The following is a 14,576-nucleotide window of genomic DNA, read 5'->3' on the forward strand; positions in this document are numbered from 1 at the left end:
GTGCCCTAATCATTGCACAGGTCAGAAAACAGCTCTGGCAGGGAAGGGGGCTGCCCGAGTTAGCCCAAGAGCTTGGAAGGAGGGCATGGTTCTCAAGAGTGACCCTTGGTCTACCCTCTCCCCTCTGGACCTGTTTACCTGGCAAGAGTATGTGAAAAACAGACCATGCAACCCAGGAGACCTGATATCACCTAGTGTCCTCCAAATTTTAAGGTGAAGGTAGGGCTGGTGAGTAATGGTAGAGATGGCCAGAATACTTTTTGTCCCCATTGTTTTCTCAGGGGAACTAAGTCTCTGGGTGGGAAAATCACACTAAGGCTGAACAGTGGGAGGACCTGGCCCAGAAGAACCTTGGCTACCTGCCTTCCGGTCCAGGGTCTTTCTTTCTTGGTACCGGGGAGGGGAGGTGCCTGGGACTGTTGAATGTTTCCCTGGTTTGGAAGGAGATCAGACATAATACAGTATGTACACATTTCCCTGGAGCCCCTAGTGACTAGGAAGTGGATAAGAGCCCTGGGTGGGTGGCTGGTTTCTTAGGGCATAATTACCTGCACACCCCCCGCCCCACCTCATTTGGCTGCATTTTGGAATCATCTGGGAAGTTTTAAACAATACTGATTCTTAGGTCTAACCTCCAGAGATCCTGATTTAATTGGTACGGAGTGGAGCTTGGCAGTTCTAAAACCTACCCAGCAAAGTTTAAGAACCACTGCCCTATACCAGCCCTTCCCCCTTATCTTATCTGGAGTCAGGGGCACCTTCTGCTTCTCAGTCACCTGCCCAGTGGCCTCTGAGCCCTGAATCTGAGGCTTTGTGGACAGCTGGGAGGGGGAGGGGCCGAACACTTCCAGTCCGGCTGCCCCAGGGAGGACAGGCCTTCAGGCGGGGACCCAGGAATCCAGCTCCAGACTCTCCCCGGCAGCCTCTTCAGTCTGGGACGGGACAGGAAGTGTCCGGCAGAGGAGGGGGTGGAGGTGATTGGCAGTTGGAGGCTCCAATGGGCCGGGAGCCCCCCCCTATTTCACCCCTCTCCTTCTATTGGCGCCTGGGCGGAGCCGTCCCCACCGCGGGGCCCCTGGGCGGGAGGGAGTGGAGGCCGGGGCAGAGGGCGAGGGCAGAGGGCGCTGGCGGCAGCGGCCGCGGAAGGTGAGGCCTGGTAGGGCCAGCGGGTGTAGACGACGAAGTCTTGCCAGAAGGGGGCGGGGCAGGGTGGCGTATGTTCTAAAGGGCCAGAATGACTGACGGACTGTCAGTGTGTGTGTGTGTGTGTGTGTGTGTGTGTGTGTCTGTCTGTGTGTGACGATGTCATTGTATATGAGACTCTGCGTGTCACCTAGCGCAGCTGTCTGCTAATGTGACTGCCTGTGTCAGTGTGCATGCAGCTGGGTCTGCATGTGGCTGTGCAAGTGAAGTGTGCAGTTATGTGTGGGTCGGCCAATGCACAGTTTTTGGTGAGATTGGGCTGTGTGTATGTGTGAGAGGGACTGTGACCACATCAGGGAATGTGTTTTGGGAAGGTCTCTGTGGCGTTTCTCTGTCTGCCAGCATGAGAGTGGGTGGCTGGGTTTGTTTGTGCCAATGTGTGACTTCAGCAGTAGCAGAGCAAAAGTGAGACTTGTGACTATGTGTGTGTCCTGTGTCCTAACTTAGATGGTGTGGGAGTATAACTGTGTTCATATGTTGGGGACCCACTTCAATAGCCGATGGGACTGCCCTTCTACTTAGTGTCCAGCACAGACAGTCCCCAACACACGTGGCTTCCCCTCCTTCTGCTCAAGCATTCCCACCACTGGTCGGCTGCTGCTTATTTTCTGTTTCCGTGTCTGACTCAGTTTCCTTGCATTCCTTTTTCTCTCCCTATTACAGTCTTCCTAGAGATATCTCTCTCTGTCTCTTCACACTTTCGTCTCCCCAGGTATCTCTGTGTATGCACATTTCTAGTTGTGCCTCTCATGCTCTCTGTCTCTGTGTCCCTGTGCCTGACTCCCCCGTTTGCCTTTATCTCTCTGGCTACCTGGGGGCCTGTAACAGCAATGCGACGTGGATCAGCCATTGCTAAGAGCTCCCTGGGAGAGGGGGCTTTAACCATGATGAGGAGTTGTTTTTAGGGAGTGCTGTGACCCCATCCCAGGGGCAGTGTGTGTGTGTGTGTGTGTGTGTGTGAGAGAGAGACTGCATGTGTGTATGAATATGTGTAAATGTGTCTGAGTCCGAGTGAGGATGTCTGAGTGCATCGGTGTGACTGTGAGTGACTGAGAGTGTGAGTCTGAGGGTAAATGTGGGTCTTGTGTATCTGGCACCAAGGGACCAAAGGCATTTCCTGGTGCTGGGGCCCAAAGAGTAGAGGGGGAGGTGAGAAATGGCTGGAACTTCCAGGTGGGGGGGGCGGGGAACCGGACTCTTTGGCCTTTCCTTATGTCCCCCAACCTGGGGCCTCCCTTCCCCTCGAAACACAGCCAGCTGTGCCCTAAGGAAACATTTGCTGAAGAGTGAAAAGAGTGGGAGCATGAGTTTGTGTCTGATTTTTTGTTGGATTTTGTCCATGTGTGTTCAAGGGAGTGTCTTTTTTGTTAACTGTGCCTAGTGAGTCCACACGTGAATGTGGCTGTGTTTGGCTGTGTGAAAACACAGGGAATCTCTCACTGACAGGGACATAAGCATAAGTAACCCTCCTCTCCCTCTTGCTGGCCTTGGCTGCATCTGTGGCTTCCTTTCCAGACTTGGGGGAGGCCTCTTCCCTTCCCAGGGCCTCGGGTGGGAAGGCAGGAGGGAGGAGGAGTTGGGGGAGGGGGCCTGGCTAGGGGCGGCTGAGCTCTGGGGCTCAGAGGGGGCGGGGCAGGGAAGGGAAAGGAGGGGATGGTTCTGGGGTCCCAGAACTCAGTGGAGCAGGAGACGGGTGAGGAGCTGGTGGGAGGAAGTCCTGGAGGCCATGGACACTCAGCCACTGGGATCACCAAGGTAGGGTAGGGCTAAGCAGGGTAAATGTGGCTGAGGGGTCGGGGGTGAGCCAACTAGACACAGACAGACAGACAGATACATGGAGGCCTCTGCTCTCTTCTACTTCTTGTACTCTGGAGGGGTCTGTGCTCTTCCTCTTCTGGTGGTCTCACCCAGGGCTCTCTCCCCACCTTTCCCTTCTTTCCCCATGGCCACTTCTCCACTGCCTTCCTCCTCTTGCTCCCCGCTCCAGAATCCCTCTCTCCTACACTCCATTCCCTTATAGACATACTATTAGCCCCTTCTGGGATTTTGAGTTCTTGCTGTCCCCAACCCTCCCCTCACTGAGCCCCCATTGCCTCCCTGTCCTGCTCTCTGAGTATCTCTTGGTGCTGTGGCCCCCACACCAGGCTCCTGTCTCTGCAGGCTCCCAGCTCCTCTCAGTCTCCCCTCCCCGCCTCCCTGTCTCCATCTCCATCTGCTGGCTCCTCGCCAGCCCCCAGCCTCTGGCAACAGCCAGGGCATCTGGATCCGCTTAACTTCGCAGCCCTGGCCGGTACTCTAGCCCCATCCAGCCTCCTAGACTTGAGACCAACAAGATTTCAGAGCCAGACCCAGCTGAGTGGCCCAAGTAGCCAGAGCAAGGAGCCAAGCCCAGGCGAGAGGCTTGGCATCCAGAGCAAGGCTAGGCCTCATGGTGGGAGTACAGGATGGGTTCAGACCCATGATGACAACCCCTCCTCCCAGGGTGATAAGGTCTGCCCCAAGTTAATCAGAGGCAGTGATTAGCCCTGGACCAGGTGGGGGGTGAACACCAGAATTCCCAACAGCTGGATTGGAGGGGTTAATGGGAATGGCTGAGTTGGTGCTGATACTTGGTGCCAGGGGTGGGCGCCAAGGGCGGCAGTGGGCGGGGGGTGGTTGCTGGCACAGAATCTCGCCTCCGGCTTTTGTTCTGGGCCCTAAGCCCAGGACTGAGATTGAGGGTGTGAGGGTGTATGTGTGTGCGTGTGCGTGTGCATGTGCGTGAGTGTGTGGGAGACTTTAGGTCAGATCCCTCAATGATTTCTGGTAGCCTTACCCCACTTGGTGCATCAGTTTTCCTCCTAGGAAGCCCCAGCTTTGGAGAGGAGCAGCCAGGCTTTAGCTTTTCATCTCAGTGATGGGGGATCCCTGACTCTGCCTCTCTCCCACAGATGAGCAGCAGCTGCTCAGGGCTGAGCAGGGTCCTGGTGGCCGTGGCTACAGCCCTGGTATCTGCCTCTTCCCCTTGCCCCCAGGCCTGGGGCCCCCCAGGTGAGAAGAACCCTACTCTATGAGCTCCAACTCTGACTAGTGACTTGCCACCCTCACTATGGCCCCTTCCCGTGCCTAACTTGTGATCCCCCTGCACCCCTGATACCCAACTGGGTCTCCTCTCTATCCTGTCCTCTGACCCCTGTCTCCAGATTATAACATGATCCTTTGATCCAATGACCCCTGCCCAGGGCTTAACAGTCTGCTCTTTATCCTGTCCCTCTCACAAAGTGGCGGGGGAGGGGGGGAGCAGGTAAAGGAAGAGCCTCACCTCAGAAGTGCCCTCCACAGGGGTCCAGTATGGGCAGCCTGGCAGGCCTGTGATGCTGTGTTGTCCCGGAGTGACTGCTGGGTAAGTGCCCCACCTGCCTGTTGGTCTGACACTCATGACCCTTTCTTGACCCTGCCCAGTCCTCCTGTCCCTTCCCTCCCTTGCCCATCTCTCTGTACTCCTCACCTCACTATCTGTCCTAACCCTCTAAATATCCTTCAGTTCAACAAATATATACTGAGCACCTGCTGAGTGCTGGGTCTATTCTAGGCTCTGGGATACCCTCATGCACAAGCCAGGCAAGGTGCCTGCCCTCACAGAGCTTACATCCTAGTGGGGGAGACAGACAACAAGCAAATAAGAATCTTGCCAGGTAGTAATACCTGCAGGCCAAAAAAGCCAAAGAGAGTGATGTGGAAGAGGATAACTGAGTGGTTATGTTTTACTGGTAATCAGGGATGGTCTCTCTGGGGAGGTAACATTGAAGCTGATTTCTGAAGGCCAGGAAGGAGGCAGCCCTGCACAGATTAGGGTATAACCAGTCCTGACAGAGGGAACAGCTAGTGCAAATGCCCGGAGGTAGGAATTAGCCCAACATCTCCGAGAAACAGAAAGAACACCAATGTGGCTGGAGTGCAGTGGGTAAGCAGGAGAGAGGTAGAAGGTGAAGAAGGAAAAGGAGGCAGGGGCTACCTCACAGGGGCTTTATAAACCAGTGGAAGGAATTTGGGTTTTATTGCAAGTGCAGTTAAAAGCCCACAGAAAGCTGTGGCATGGTCTGACTTATACTTAAAATCTCTGTGTCTATCATCATCTCATCTTACCTTCCAGGGCCCCAGTGTCCTGGTTTCGGGACGGAGAACCAAGGCTGCTCCAGGGACCGGACTCTGGGCTAGGGCCTGAACTGGTCCTGGCCCGGGCAGACAGCACTGACCAGGGCACCTACATCTGCCGGACCCTGGATGGTGCACTTGGGGGCACGGTGACCCTGCAGCTGGGCTGTGAGTTGGGGAGGGTGAAAGTAACTAGACATGGGGCTCCTGAGGGAATTCAGGACCGGAGTGAGCCCTCTGGGATAGGGAGGACCTGGGGACTGTTCAGTCTCCAGCTGTACCCTCTGCCTCTAGACCCCCCAGCCCGCCCTGTTGTCTCCTGCCAAGCAGCTGACTATGAGAACTTCTCCTGCACTTGGAGTCCCAGCCAGGTCAGCGGTTTACCTACCCGCTACCTCACCTCCTACAGGTGTGTGCATGATCGGGTGAGTGTGCCTACACATTTGGGTGTGCTGGCACAACATGGTATGGGAGGCAGGGAGGGTGGTTCTGAGGAAGGCCTCAGAGAGGGCAGAGGGCCCTCTTCTCCTTCCTGACTTCAGATGGGCCCTTCCACACCAGGAAGAAGACGGTACCAGGAGCTGATGGCCAGAGGTAGGACATGAGGGAGAGACTGGGGGCTCCAAATGGGTCCCACATTCCAAAGTCCAAGACCACATCCTCCCTCCTAGGAGGAGTCCATCCACAGGGCCCTGGCCATGCCCACAGGACCCCCTAGGGGCTTCCCGCTGTGTGGTCCATGGGGCAGAGTTCTGGAGCCAGTACCGGATTAATGTGACTGAGGTGAACCCACTGGGTGCCAGCACACGCCTGCTGGATGTGAGCTTGCAGAGCATCTGTGAGTACCCACCCCTAGCCCGCCATAGAGACCCCAATAGATTTAGACCCATCCACCATCAGAGCTCCCAAACAGTCCCCTCCCAACATAGACTCTATTTCACACATATATGGCCCTGTGGAGACTAAAAAATCAAAGGATCAGAGCCCAGGAGTCATGGTTACCTCAGCAAACACTCTAATGGCTGCTGCACTGCCCACAAGTCCTTCCTGGCTGCCTAGCCTCAGAGCTGACTCCCTGCTTCTAGGCCGTGTGCTTAAGGCAGCCGCAGCTCATGTCCTCTGTGCCCAAGAGAAGCCCTTGTGGGCCCCTCCTTCCTCTTGATCTGTGCGTGGGAGTGGGGCATTAAAACTCTCATTGGAATTTGGGCCAGTTCATCTTCCTTAGATGAAACAAACAATTGCTCTTTTATTCACTCAAATAACACTTCAAAAGCTCACCCCCAGATTTCAGCTCATTTTATAATAAAGATGACAGGTTCTGAGCCTAATGGATGGTCAAGTTTGAGATTTCCCCTTGCTTCTTGGGAGCACCAGGCTAAGGCACCTTTAAACACACACCTTGGGAAGTGCTGGGGAAGGGTGGGTACCTGTCCTCTACCCTGACTTTGTGTCTCACTGCCCTCAGTGCGCCCCGACCCACCCCAGGGGCTGCAGGTGGAGTCAGTACCAGGTTATCCCAGACGCCTGCGTGCCAGCTGGACGTACCCGGCCTCCTGGCCCCGCCAGCCCCACTTCCTGCTCAAGTTCCGGCTACAGTACCGTCCAGTGCAGCATCCAGCCTGGTCCACGGTGAGGCCTGCAGGGCATCCCAGCCTGTCTCTGCTTTCATGAACCTGGGTGTTCTGCATAGCTTCCCAGTGCTGGCAGTTCACTGCAGCCTTGACGCCTCCCCCTACAGAGCGTTCCCGTGGGCCAGGCTTCGTGCTGGGTGCTGGGGTTGCGGTGGTGACTGATACACTGAGTCTTTGCCCTGTGGGCTGTAAGCCCATCTGTGGGAAGACAGCAGTGGCTTTTAAAAAAATAACTCTTCTTGTAACCATAGAGCCTAGTTAAGAAAAATAAATAAATAAATAAATAAAAAATAACTCTTCTAGGAAAAGGAGTGCCTTTTACCCAGAGGCACATTCTCACACAAACACTCACATCCCTAGCTGAGGATGATAGTGAATTACCACATCTGGAGATGTCAAAGATTGGCTGGCATCAGGTCTGGAAAGCAGCATCATCTGATAATAGCCAATATTTATTTAGTGCTGTCTGCCTGCCGGGCACTACACCACACCATATCTTATTTAGGAATATTCACCCCTATTTTATAAATGAAGAAACTGAGGGACAGAAGGCCCCAAAGGTCCCTAAGTATGTTGCTTAGCAAAAATTCGAACCCAGGTAACTTGACACTACTCCCCTTTAATCACTACACACTACTGTCTTCCAAACTCTAGGTGTAGACCCAAGCCCAGCAGACACCCAACGTGAGGCCTAGATAGCTCCACTAGGCTGACAGGGACAGGACTGGGAGGGAGGGGTGCTCTTTGCAGACTGAGGTTGGGTAGGCTCTGCACTTACGACTTGGATGTCACACCAACAAACCATCTTCACCCCCAGGTGGAACCAGCTGGATTGGAGGAGGTGATCACAGACGCTGTGGCTGGGCTGCCCCATGCTGTACGGGTCAGTGCCCGGGACTTTCTGGATGCTGGCACCTGGAGTGCCTGGAGCCCAGAGGCCTGGGGGACTCCAAGCACTGGTGAGAGACAAAGCCAAAGAAAGGGACAGAGACCCCACCCCAAAGCATCTCTCAGCTGGATTGGGTTCATGAAGGTGGCCATGACACATGCCCTCCCTACCCAGGCATTGCAATTGCTGTCCCAGGCTTCAGCCTCAGTTGCCTACAGCCCTGCCTTAGCTTCAGTCCTGCCTCTCAGCCTCCACCCCTGCATTTACAGGCTTCACTTCCACCAGCTACATCCTCAAGGATCTGGCCATGCCCTTTCAGACACCCCTACTTCCAACCCAGACTTTGGCCCCACCTGTAGGAGCTGGCCCCTGCCCCCACCACTTGTGGACACTTCACAGGTCTCGACTTCCTTTAGGGCCCTTACCGAAGGAAATACCAGCTGGAGGCCAGCTACATATGCAGCCAGAGGCAGAGCCTCAGGTGGACAGCCCGGCTCCTCCAAGGCCTTCCCTTCAACCAAACCCAAGGCCGCTTGGTGAGCTTGGGCAGATGGGCAAAAGTTATAGAGGACCAAAAAAGCCCCAGACAGAAGGGGCACTGAGCTTGGTCAGGCTTGCTCTCACAGTGGCATGTGACCTTCCCCCTCAGATCACAGAGACCCCCTGGAGCAGGTGGCTGTGCTAGCATCTTTGGGAATCTTCTCTTTCCTGGGACTGGTGGCTGGGGCCCTGGCAGTGGGGCTCTGGTAAGTGACTGCCATTGGCCCCTCAGCCTCTGATCCCTGCAGATGCTCTGATGCCCATAGACCACATTTATCCCCACCCTTCATGATTTTCCATTGACTTCCCACTGAACCTGGTTCTGGAACTGCCTCTGCTTACCTCCATCCCCCACACCCCACTTCATGATTCTCCTGAGATTCCTCTCCTGATACTTTACTAATAAACCCTTTGGAGGAGACTGAGATGATTCACATTGTTGGGGAGACAGCTGCCTTTTTATATCCCAGGCTGAAGCTGAGACAGAGTGGGAAAGATGGACCCCAAAAGCCTGGGTTCTTGGCCCCAATGATTCCAGTGGACAAGCTTCCAGGTGAGTAGGAGCTCCAGGAGGTTTGGACTCAGAGAAGGGTGCCCCATTTTGAGAGTGTCTGGATTAAAAGCTGGTTATGCTAGTCATTTTCAGGGTGTTGGGAATCCAAGTTGGGTTTCTCATTCTTATGATGTCTAGGCTGAGGATTGGGCCTTTTATTCTTGAGTCCTTGGGCTCAGAAGTGAGTCCCTTTCCTCTCTCTCAGGATACTGAGGATCCCAGATGGACTCCCCTCCTCATTTTCAGGGTGTTAGACTCAGAGCTAGATATCCATCTTTTTTTGGAGGGGGGGTGTCTTGGATTAGTGCTGGGTCCCCTTCCTCATTTTTGGCGTGCGTGGGCCCACAGCTAGATCCACTCCCTCATCCTTAGGATGTTGAAGGATCCCTAAGAGTTGGGCTCCTCTATTCATTCTCAGTGCTGGGCTCAGAACTGGGTCACCTCCCTCATTCTCAGGGTATCTCGGCCAAGATCCAGTCCTACTGTCTCTACTGATTTGCCTCCTACTTCTTCTAGGAGCTCCAAACCTGTAGAGGACCCAGGAGGGCTTCAGCTGATTCCACCTATAACTCTGTCTTGCTGGTGTGGATGGATGGACAGATAGAACCCAGGCAGGACAGTAGATCCCTATGGACAGGGTCTCAGCTGGAAGTTTTGTTTGGAGTCCATTTCTGTGAGACCCTGTATTTGAAACTTGCCAGCTGAAAGGTGCCTGGACCTCTGATTTCATCCCATAGCTGGAGTTCCACCTGAGGAACGTGTGCAGATGTGTATGTTTGTGTCCATGTGTGACCATGTGTATGTGAGGCAGGGAACGTGTGTTCTCTGCATGCATGTATGTATGTAGGTGCCCGGGGAGTGTGTGTGGTCCTTGGCTCTTGGCCTTGCCCCTTGCAGGGGCTGTGAAAATGCAAATAAAGAGAACAAGGAAGTTCTTGGGGATCATACTCAGAGATTACTGTCCAATGCTGCTTTATTATTTTGGCTGTTGGGGGCTCTAGCCCATCTTCCCTGGCAGCCCCAAATTCAGGTTGGGCAAAGTTCTCTGGAGCCTTCTCCCTTGGCGCTCAAACCACTGAGCCAGGCTGCGGTTCTGGGGGTGGACACATACGCTGCGTTGAGCCATGTGAAGCCTGGGGAGGGAAAGGTCCAAAGCTATGCCTATAGTTTGGGGATGAGGTTAGGGTCCAGGGGTCAAAGACAAGGACTAGATGAAAACCTGAGTCAGCATCAGAATTAGCAGTTGGGGTTGGGGTTGGGGTTAGGATCAGCATCAGGGGTTGGGACTGAGGTCAGAGTCAGGGATGTCAGGGTGGGGGTCAGAGCTCACACGAAAGCCTGGAGATGACAGTCCCCATCAGCCTCCTGAAGTTCCACCCGGATGACCTTCCTCAGTAGCTTGTTTGAGAGTGGCTGTCGGTAGAGCTGAGTACAGCAGGTAGTGCTGGGTGGTATTAGCAATGCTAGGGGACAACAGGGCCATCTGTTCAGAGGGGTCCTCAGCAAGAACCTCTCCATCAGAGGTTGGAGGTTAGGTTGGACTTCCTGGGCCTCTTTCCCTTCATCCCATTCACCCCCTACCCCCCAGCTTTCTATACTCCCAAGTACTCACCTGCTCCAGGGCCTGGGCTTAGGAGCAACAATAGCAGGAGGAGGCTGCTAGTCAGTGAAGGCTCCTTCATGCTGCTCAGCCTGGAAACTTCCTTCTCTCTCCTCCTCCTCCTCCTCTATCTTTTATCTGGTGCCTTTTGCCTGGGGGCACCAGGTGAGTCAGAAGCTAGGTGGAGATGTAGTGCTTATCCTGTGACCCTAATTCTTAGTTTGTCGTCACAGACCCCTTCTTCTTCCAGGCCTGCCATTTCCCATGGGCTTCTAAGCCCTGGGCAGAGAAGCTGGGGAAAGAGTCAGTGAGTGCACGATGTGGGAACTGATGACACAGTGACTAAGAGCAGTCAAGGATCCACACTGGCATCCAATGATAGACATTCACACTCATATACCCATAGCCACACATTCACAGTCACACCTTGATTACTCAATCAACCTCACAAAGTTATACACACCACAGACAAAACCATATAGCCCCGTTATTCCCCAAGTTGCACTCTCACACAGCTGTTTTCACAATCATTCAGTCACAATCACAATCACACTAGCACACACAGATTCTGATGCAGGAGTTGTGGGTGGGGTGGGAGCAGAGGGCAGGCCAGCACCAACTTGCCTTCATCTTCTCCTCCCCACTTCCTGCCCTGGCCTGCCTATCTTATTAGGAAAAACTGATGGGAATGGGTCCCTAAGGCAGGTCCTTCTGGCTAAGGACAGGTCTTGGCTGAGGCCAGCCACATTCAGAGCAGCTGGGAGAAGGCCCTTTTTGGTAATGTTGACAGTGCCTTGGAGATGCTGGGCGGGGGCTGCATTCCCCAGGAAGATGAGACAAGGAGGCAAAGTGGGGTGGATGAGGAGGGAAGATAAAAGCTCTTTGGTGCCAGGTTGCTGTTGTCAAAACAGCTGAAAGGCCCAAGAAATATTACCTTCTTGTTTTTGCCTAGTCCTGTTCCAGGAATGTCAACCTCTTGCCAGCGGGGGCCTGGGGTCTCCAGATTCAGTCCCTTGTTGGAGACAAACTCATGAGCTCAATTACCTCTCTTGTTCTACTCAAATTCCTATCTTTGTCCACTGTGGGCCTGGAGGAACACTTTGGCTCCTGACTCAGGTTCAGTAATACACTCATCTCCAACCCCTACAACCCTCTGCCTCCCATCCTCCAGCCGCCCCAGCCCCAACCTTCCATCTCCTTCCTGTCTTTCTCTTCTAACCTCACCCAGCTTTCATTCCCCTCCTACCCACCTATCCCCAGTGCAAATTCCTACTCTCTTCATCCAGTCCTTTCCAGGAAGCTGGGAACTGCTTAGGGTGGGGCAGGGGTGGGGGCATGCTGCTGGGCTTAGTGCTCCTGGCTCCTTGAAGAATTTCCCACTCCTGGTCAAGGGATTTCAATCCTCAAGTGCTGCTCTGTATATGAAACATAAATTGAGTCACAACCCAATAATCCAGCCTTTATCTGGTTGTTGCAGGGGTACCTTCTACAGTCTTCTGGGGCCAGCTATGTTCTATGGGGCAGGCTTTCTCTTGGGATAGGACTCACGCCTTCTCTGGGCAGCCCTTTCTGCTGCAGGACTGCTTCAACAATCTGGAGGGACTTCAGCTCTCAAAGTAGGGACTAGTCCCCTTCCAGGCTGAAAATTTGAGATTCTCCTCCTTCCTGTCCAGGGTGAGGGCCATGCCATGGAGTTTGTCTCCGAGATCTTCAGGTCTTCTGCCAGCATCCTGGTGAGATGTGAGCCCAGGGCTAGACAGGGCCACTCCACATTTGAAATGGCGTTTATTTATTTTTTAACCCCAGAAGTCCTAGCGACAGATGAAGGGGTCTTTGATGTAGACATTGTGAGGAAATGGCTCAAGAGCTGGGGCACTTTCCTGAAGCTGACCACAACCCAGAGGTCATTCATATTGAACTTCTGGTACCAGAGGACTTAAGATCCCTCTCCCACCCTCCATCTAGCCTTGTACCCCAGGGCTTGGGTGTAGCCATTGAGGAAGTCCCAAGGAAATCTCCCAGGTTCCACAGTGTTATCATAGACCTGTCCTCGTCAGCTGGCTACCTGCCACACACTTTGTGGTCCTTCCTGGACTTGTCAGTTCAGAGACCTTTAGAAGGCCAGAAACAGATTCTTCCATCTCTCCCCAAAGGTAAGCCCAAGTCGTCTCCCCAACCGCAGTCTGTTGTGGCAGGGGCAGCCACAGGCTGAAAGTCAGCTTTGGCCCTAGCCAGCAACTCTGGGCTATCTCTTTAACTTAATTCTCTGGGGCTTTTTTTGGAGCTGGGGCCAGTCTCTAACTGAAAACAGGCCCACAAGGCAGTCCCTGACCCTCATTACTTTAGGAGTTAGTGGGTCCCAGGGTGACTGAGTGACAAGACAGAAGGGGGTGGCAAGGAGGAGTGGCCCTTGGACTCTCCTAGGGAGGTAGTAAGAACTGCTGGGTGGGCTGATGCCAAGTATCTCTAAACTTGGAATCATAGTGGAGGAGCCAGAAGCTGGAATATTAACTGGAGGAAAGGTCTCCAACCCAAGTCACTCCCCTGTGGCAGGCAGCTTATAGGAATCTTTCCCTCCTCTCACTTGCAGCCTACATCCTACACTTTTGGCTTAAAATGTTTTAGATGCACTCCCAGGAAGAGAAGATTCTTCAGATACCTGGCAAAGTCCTGGGTAGGAGGAAGGTGGTAAAAGAGAAAGGGGGTTATGGGAACACGAGTGTGGGGATAAGGTTGAGAGGAAGACCAGGCCAGGATTTAGTTCTCTCCATATAGGCAACTCACAGTGATGGGTGCTTTTTTTTGGGGGGGGGGGGAATGGGGAAGCAGTCAGAGTAACAGGAGGCCTGATACTGATGAGGGGCCCTAGGAATAACGGGAGTCTCGACATGGAAGGGCACCCTAACAGGGAGGGAAGCCCTGTCAGTAAGGAAAAAGCCGGTGTGGAGAGGGGCTCTCAGCTCGAACGGCGGCAGCGGCGGCAGAGTCAAGAGGTCAGTACGGTGGGCTTAGACTTAAATCTTTAATGCACCGGCTGGCTGGGCAGCGGCGGTGGGGGTGCGGCTGGGGAGGCTACGACCCGAGCGCTGGGGAGCAGGGCCCAGGCCGCTCGACAGACAGCTCATCAGGCCCCGCAGAGACTCCAGCTTCTGCTCCCCGGGGTGCGCCGAGCTGTGGGGCGAGCCGACACTGGCATGAGGAGGGCGGGGGCTACCGGATTCCCCCCGATCCGTCCTCAGAGACTGAGCCTCGTCCAAGCCCAGGGCAGGTCCGCGGTATCGCAGCCCCCTCACCTCCGCTCCCTCCGCCACATGCGCAGCCAGGGGAAAAAGTAGAAACAACCCCAGTAGATCCTGCAGAGAGAAGGCAGAGCCGGGCGCGGCGGGGGCGGGGCTGACCCCACAGACCCCGCCCCTCGGACGCCTCGCCCTCGAGGACGGCTCCGCCCCGCCCCCTAAAGGCGGTCCTTCGCAGCCCACGCCCCCTCAGACGCCCCGCCCGCCCGCGCACCTCGCCCCCAGAGAACACGCACCCTCCCCCAACCCAGGAGCCGCCTGGTTCCTCCTCCGCAGAACCCCGCCTCCACTCACTCCTCCTCCGCCTCCAGCGCCACCTCGTATCTCCTCAATCCCGACATGTCCTGGGCTCCGAACGTCTCCTGCGGAGCAGCATGATTGAATCAAGGGTTCCCCAACCCCAGGTTCCCTTCTCCGTCATTCTCAGGACGAGTCTGACTAGCTCTCAGGTAATCTGAGGCTGGTGCCCTCGGGAAGCCTCAGTTGCCACTCTGGTACAGGGTGGGATTGAAGAATTAGGAGGCACTACAAGTTAAGGTTAGGAGGTTGGTCATCTCGGGGACCTGGGGCGTTTAGGCGGTCAGGGCAAGAGGTTTGGCAGTCATGGGGCTGGGAGATTTGGGGCTCTGGGTGAGGATTTTCAGGGGCTGGGGGGTCACCTGGAGGGGGGCTGAGGGGTCGGCACAGCCTAAACTCCCGCCCTCCCTGGCTCCACCCCGGAAACAGACCG

The 14,576-nt window shown here is 54.7% G+C and overlaps 3 protein-coding genes and 1 long non-coding RNA gene across 9 annotated transcripts in view; 2 read left to right on the forward strand and 2 right to left on the reverse strand.

Annotated features, from left to right (window-relative positions):
• Positions 1-173: 173 nt before the first annotated feature.
• On the forward strand, positions 174-9,903 carry IL11RA (interleukin 11 receptor subunit alpha). 4 transcript variants are annotated; one of them, XM_069476535.1, is made up of 13 exons: positions 174-228; positions 4,134-4,233; positions 4,525-4,585; positions 5,336-5,505; positions 5,632-5,746; positions 5,899-5,931; positions 6,009-6,175; positions 6,803-6,966; positions 7,786-7,927; positions 8,274-8,393; positions 8,507-8,603; positions 8,868-8,950; positions 9,467-9,886. In XM_069476535.1, the coding sequence occupies exons 2-13, from the start codon at positions 4,134-4,136 to the stop codon at positions 9,481-9,483; spliced, it is 1,269 nt and encodes a 422-aa protein (XP_069332636.1). In that variant the 5' UTR covers positions 174-228; the 3' UTR covers positions 9,484-9,886. The 4 variants fall into 4 exon arrangements, with proteins under 4 accessions (XP_069332636.1, XP_069332637.1, XP_069332634.1 ...); XM_069476536.1 differs by lacking the exon at positions 174-228 and adding an exon at positions 961-974; XM_069476533.1 differs by lacking the exon at positions 174-228 and adding an exon at positions 1,072-1,146 and having other exon boundaries at positions 9,467-9,903.
• On the reverse strand, positions 9,895-10,632 carry CCL27 (C-C motif chemokine ligand 27). Its single transcript, XM_069472130.1, has 3 exons — positions 10,563-10,632; positions 10,281-10,413; positions 9,895-10,083 (listed from the first exon to the last, which is right to left on the reverse strand). The coding sequence occupies exons 1-3, from the start codon at positions 10,630-10,632 to the stop codon at positions 9,948-9,950; spliced, it is 339 nt and encodes a 112-aa protein (XP_069328231.1). The 3' UTR covers positions 9,895-9,947.
• A 2,932-nt stretch (positions 10,633-13,564) lies between these two features.
• Positions 13,565-14,537, reverse strand: LOC138388400 (uncharacterized). The gene is made up of 4 exons (XM_069476537.1): positions 14,506-14,537; positions 14,141-14,208; positions 13,844-13,903; positions 13,565-13,721 (listed from the first exon to the last, which is right to left on the reverse strand). Exons 2-4 carry the CDS (start codon positions 14,185-14,187, stop codon positions 13,565-13,567), a joined length of 264 nt encoding a protein of 87 aa, XP_069332638.1. The 5' UTR covers positions 14,188-14,208; positions 14,506-14,537.
• LOC138388401 (uncharacterized) overlaps positions 14,201-14,576 on the forward strand; it is a 98,525-nt gene continuing 98,149 nt past the window's right edge. For all 3 annotated transcript variants that reach the window (XR_011234117.1, XR_011234119.1, XR_011234118.1), the window contains exon 1: positions 14,201-14,295. This is a non-coding gene — a long non-coding RNA (uncharacterized lncRNA). The remainder of the gene's footprint in view (positions 14,296-14,576) is intronic.

This window comes from Eulemur rufifrons, chromosome 7 (genome assembly GCF_041146395.1).
Source record: "Eulemur rufifrons isolate Redbay chromosome 7, OSU_ERuf_1, whole genome shotgun sequence".
Taxonomy (NCBI): Eukaryota; Metazoa; Chordata; class Mammalia; order Primates; family Lemuridae; genus Eulemur; species Eulemur rufifrons.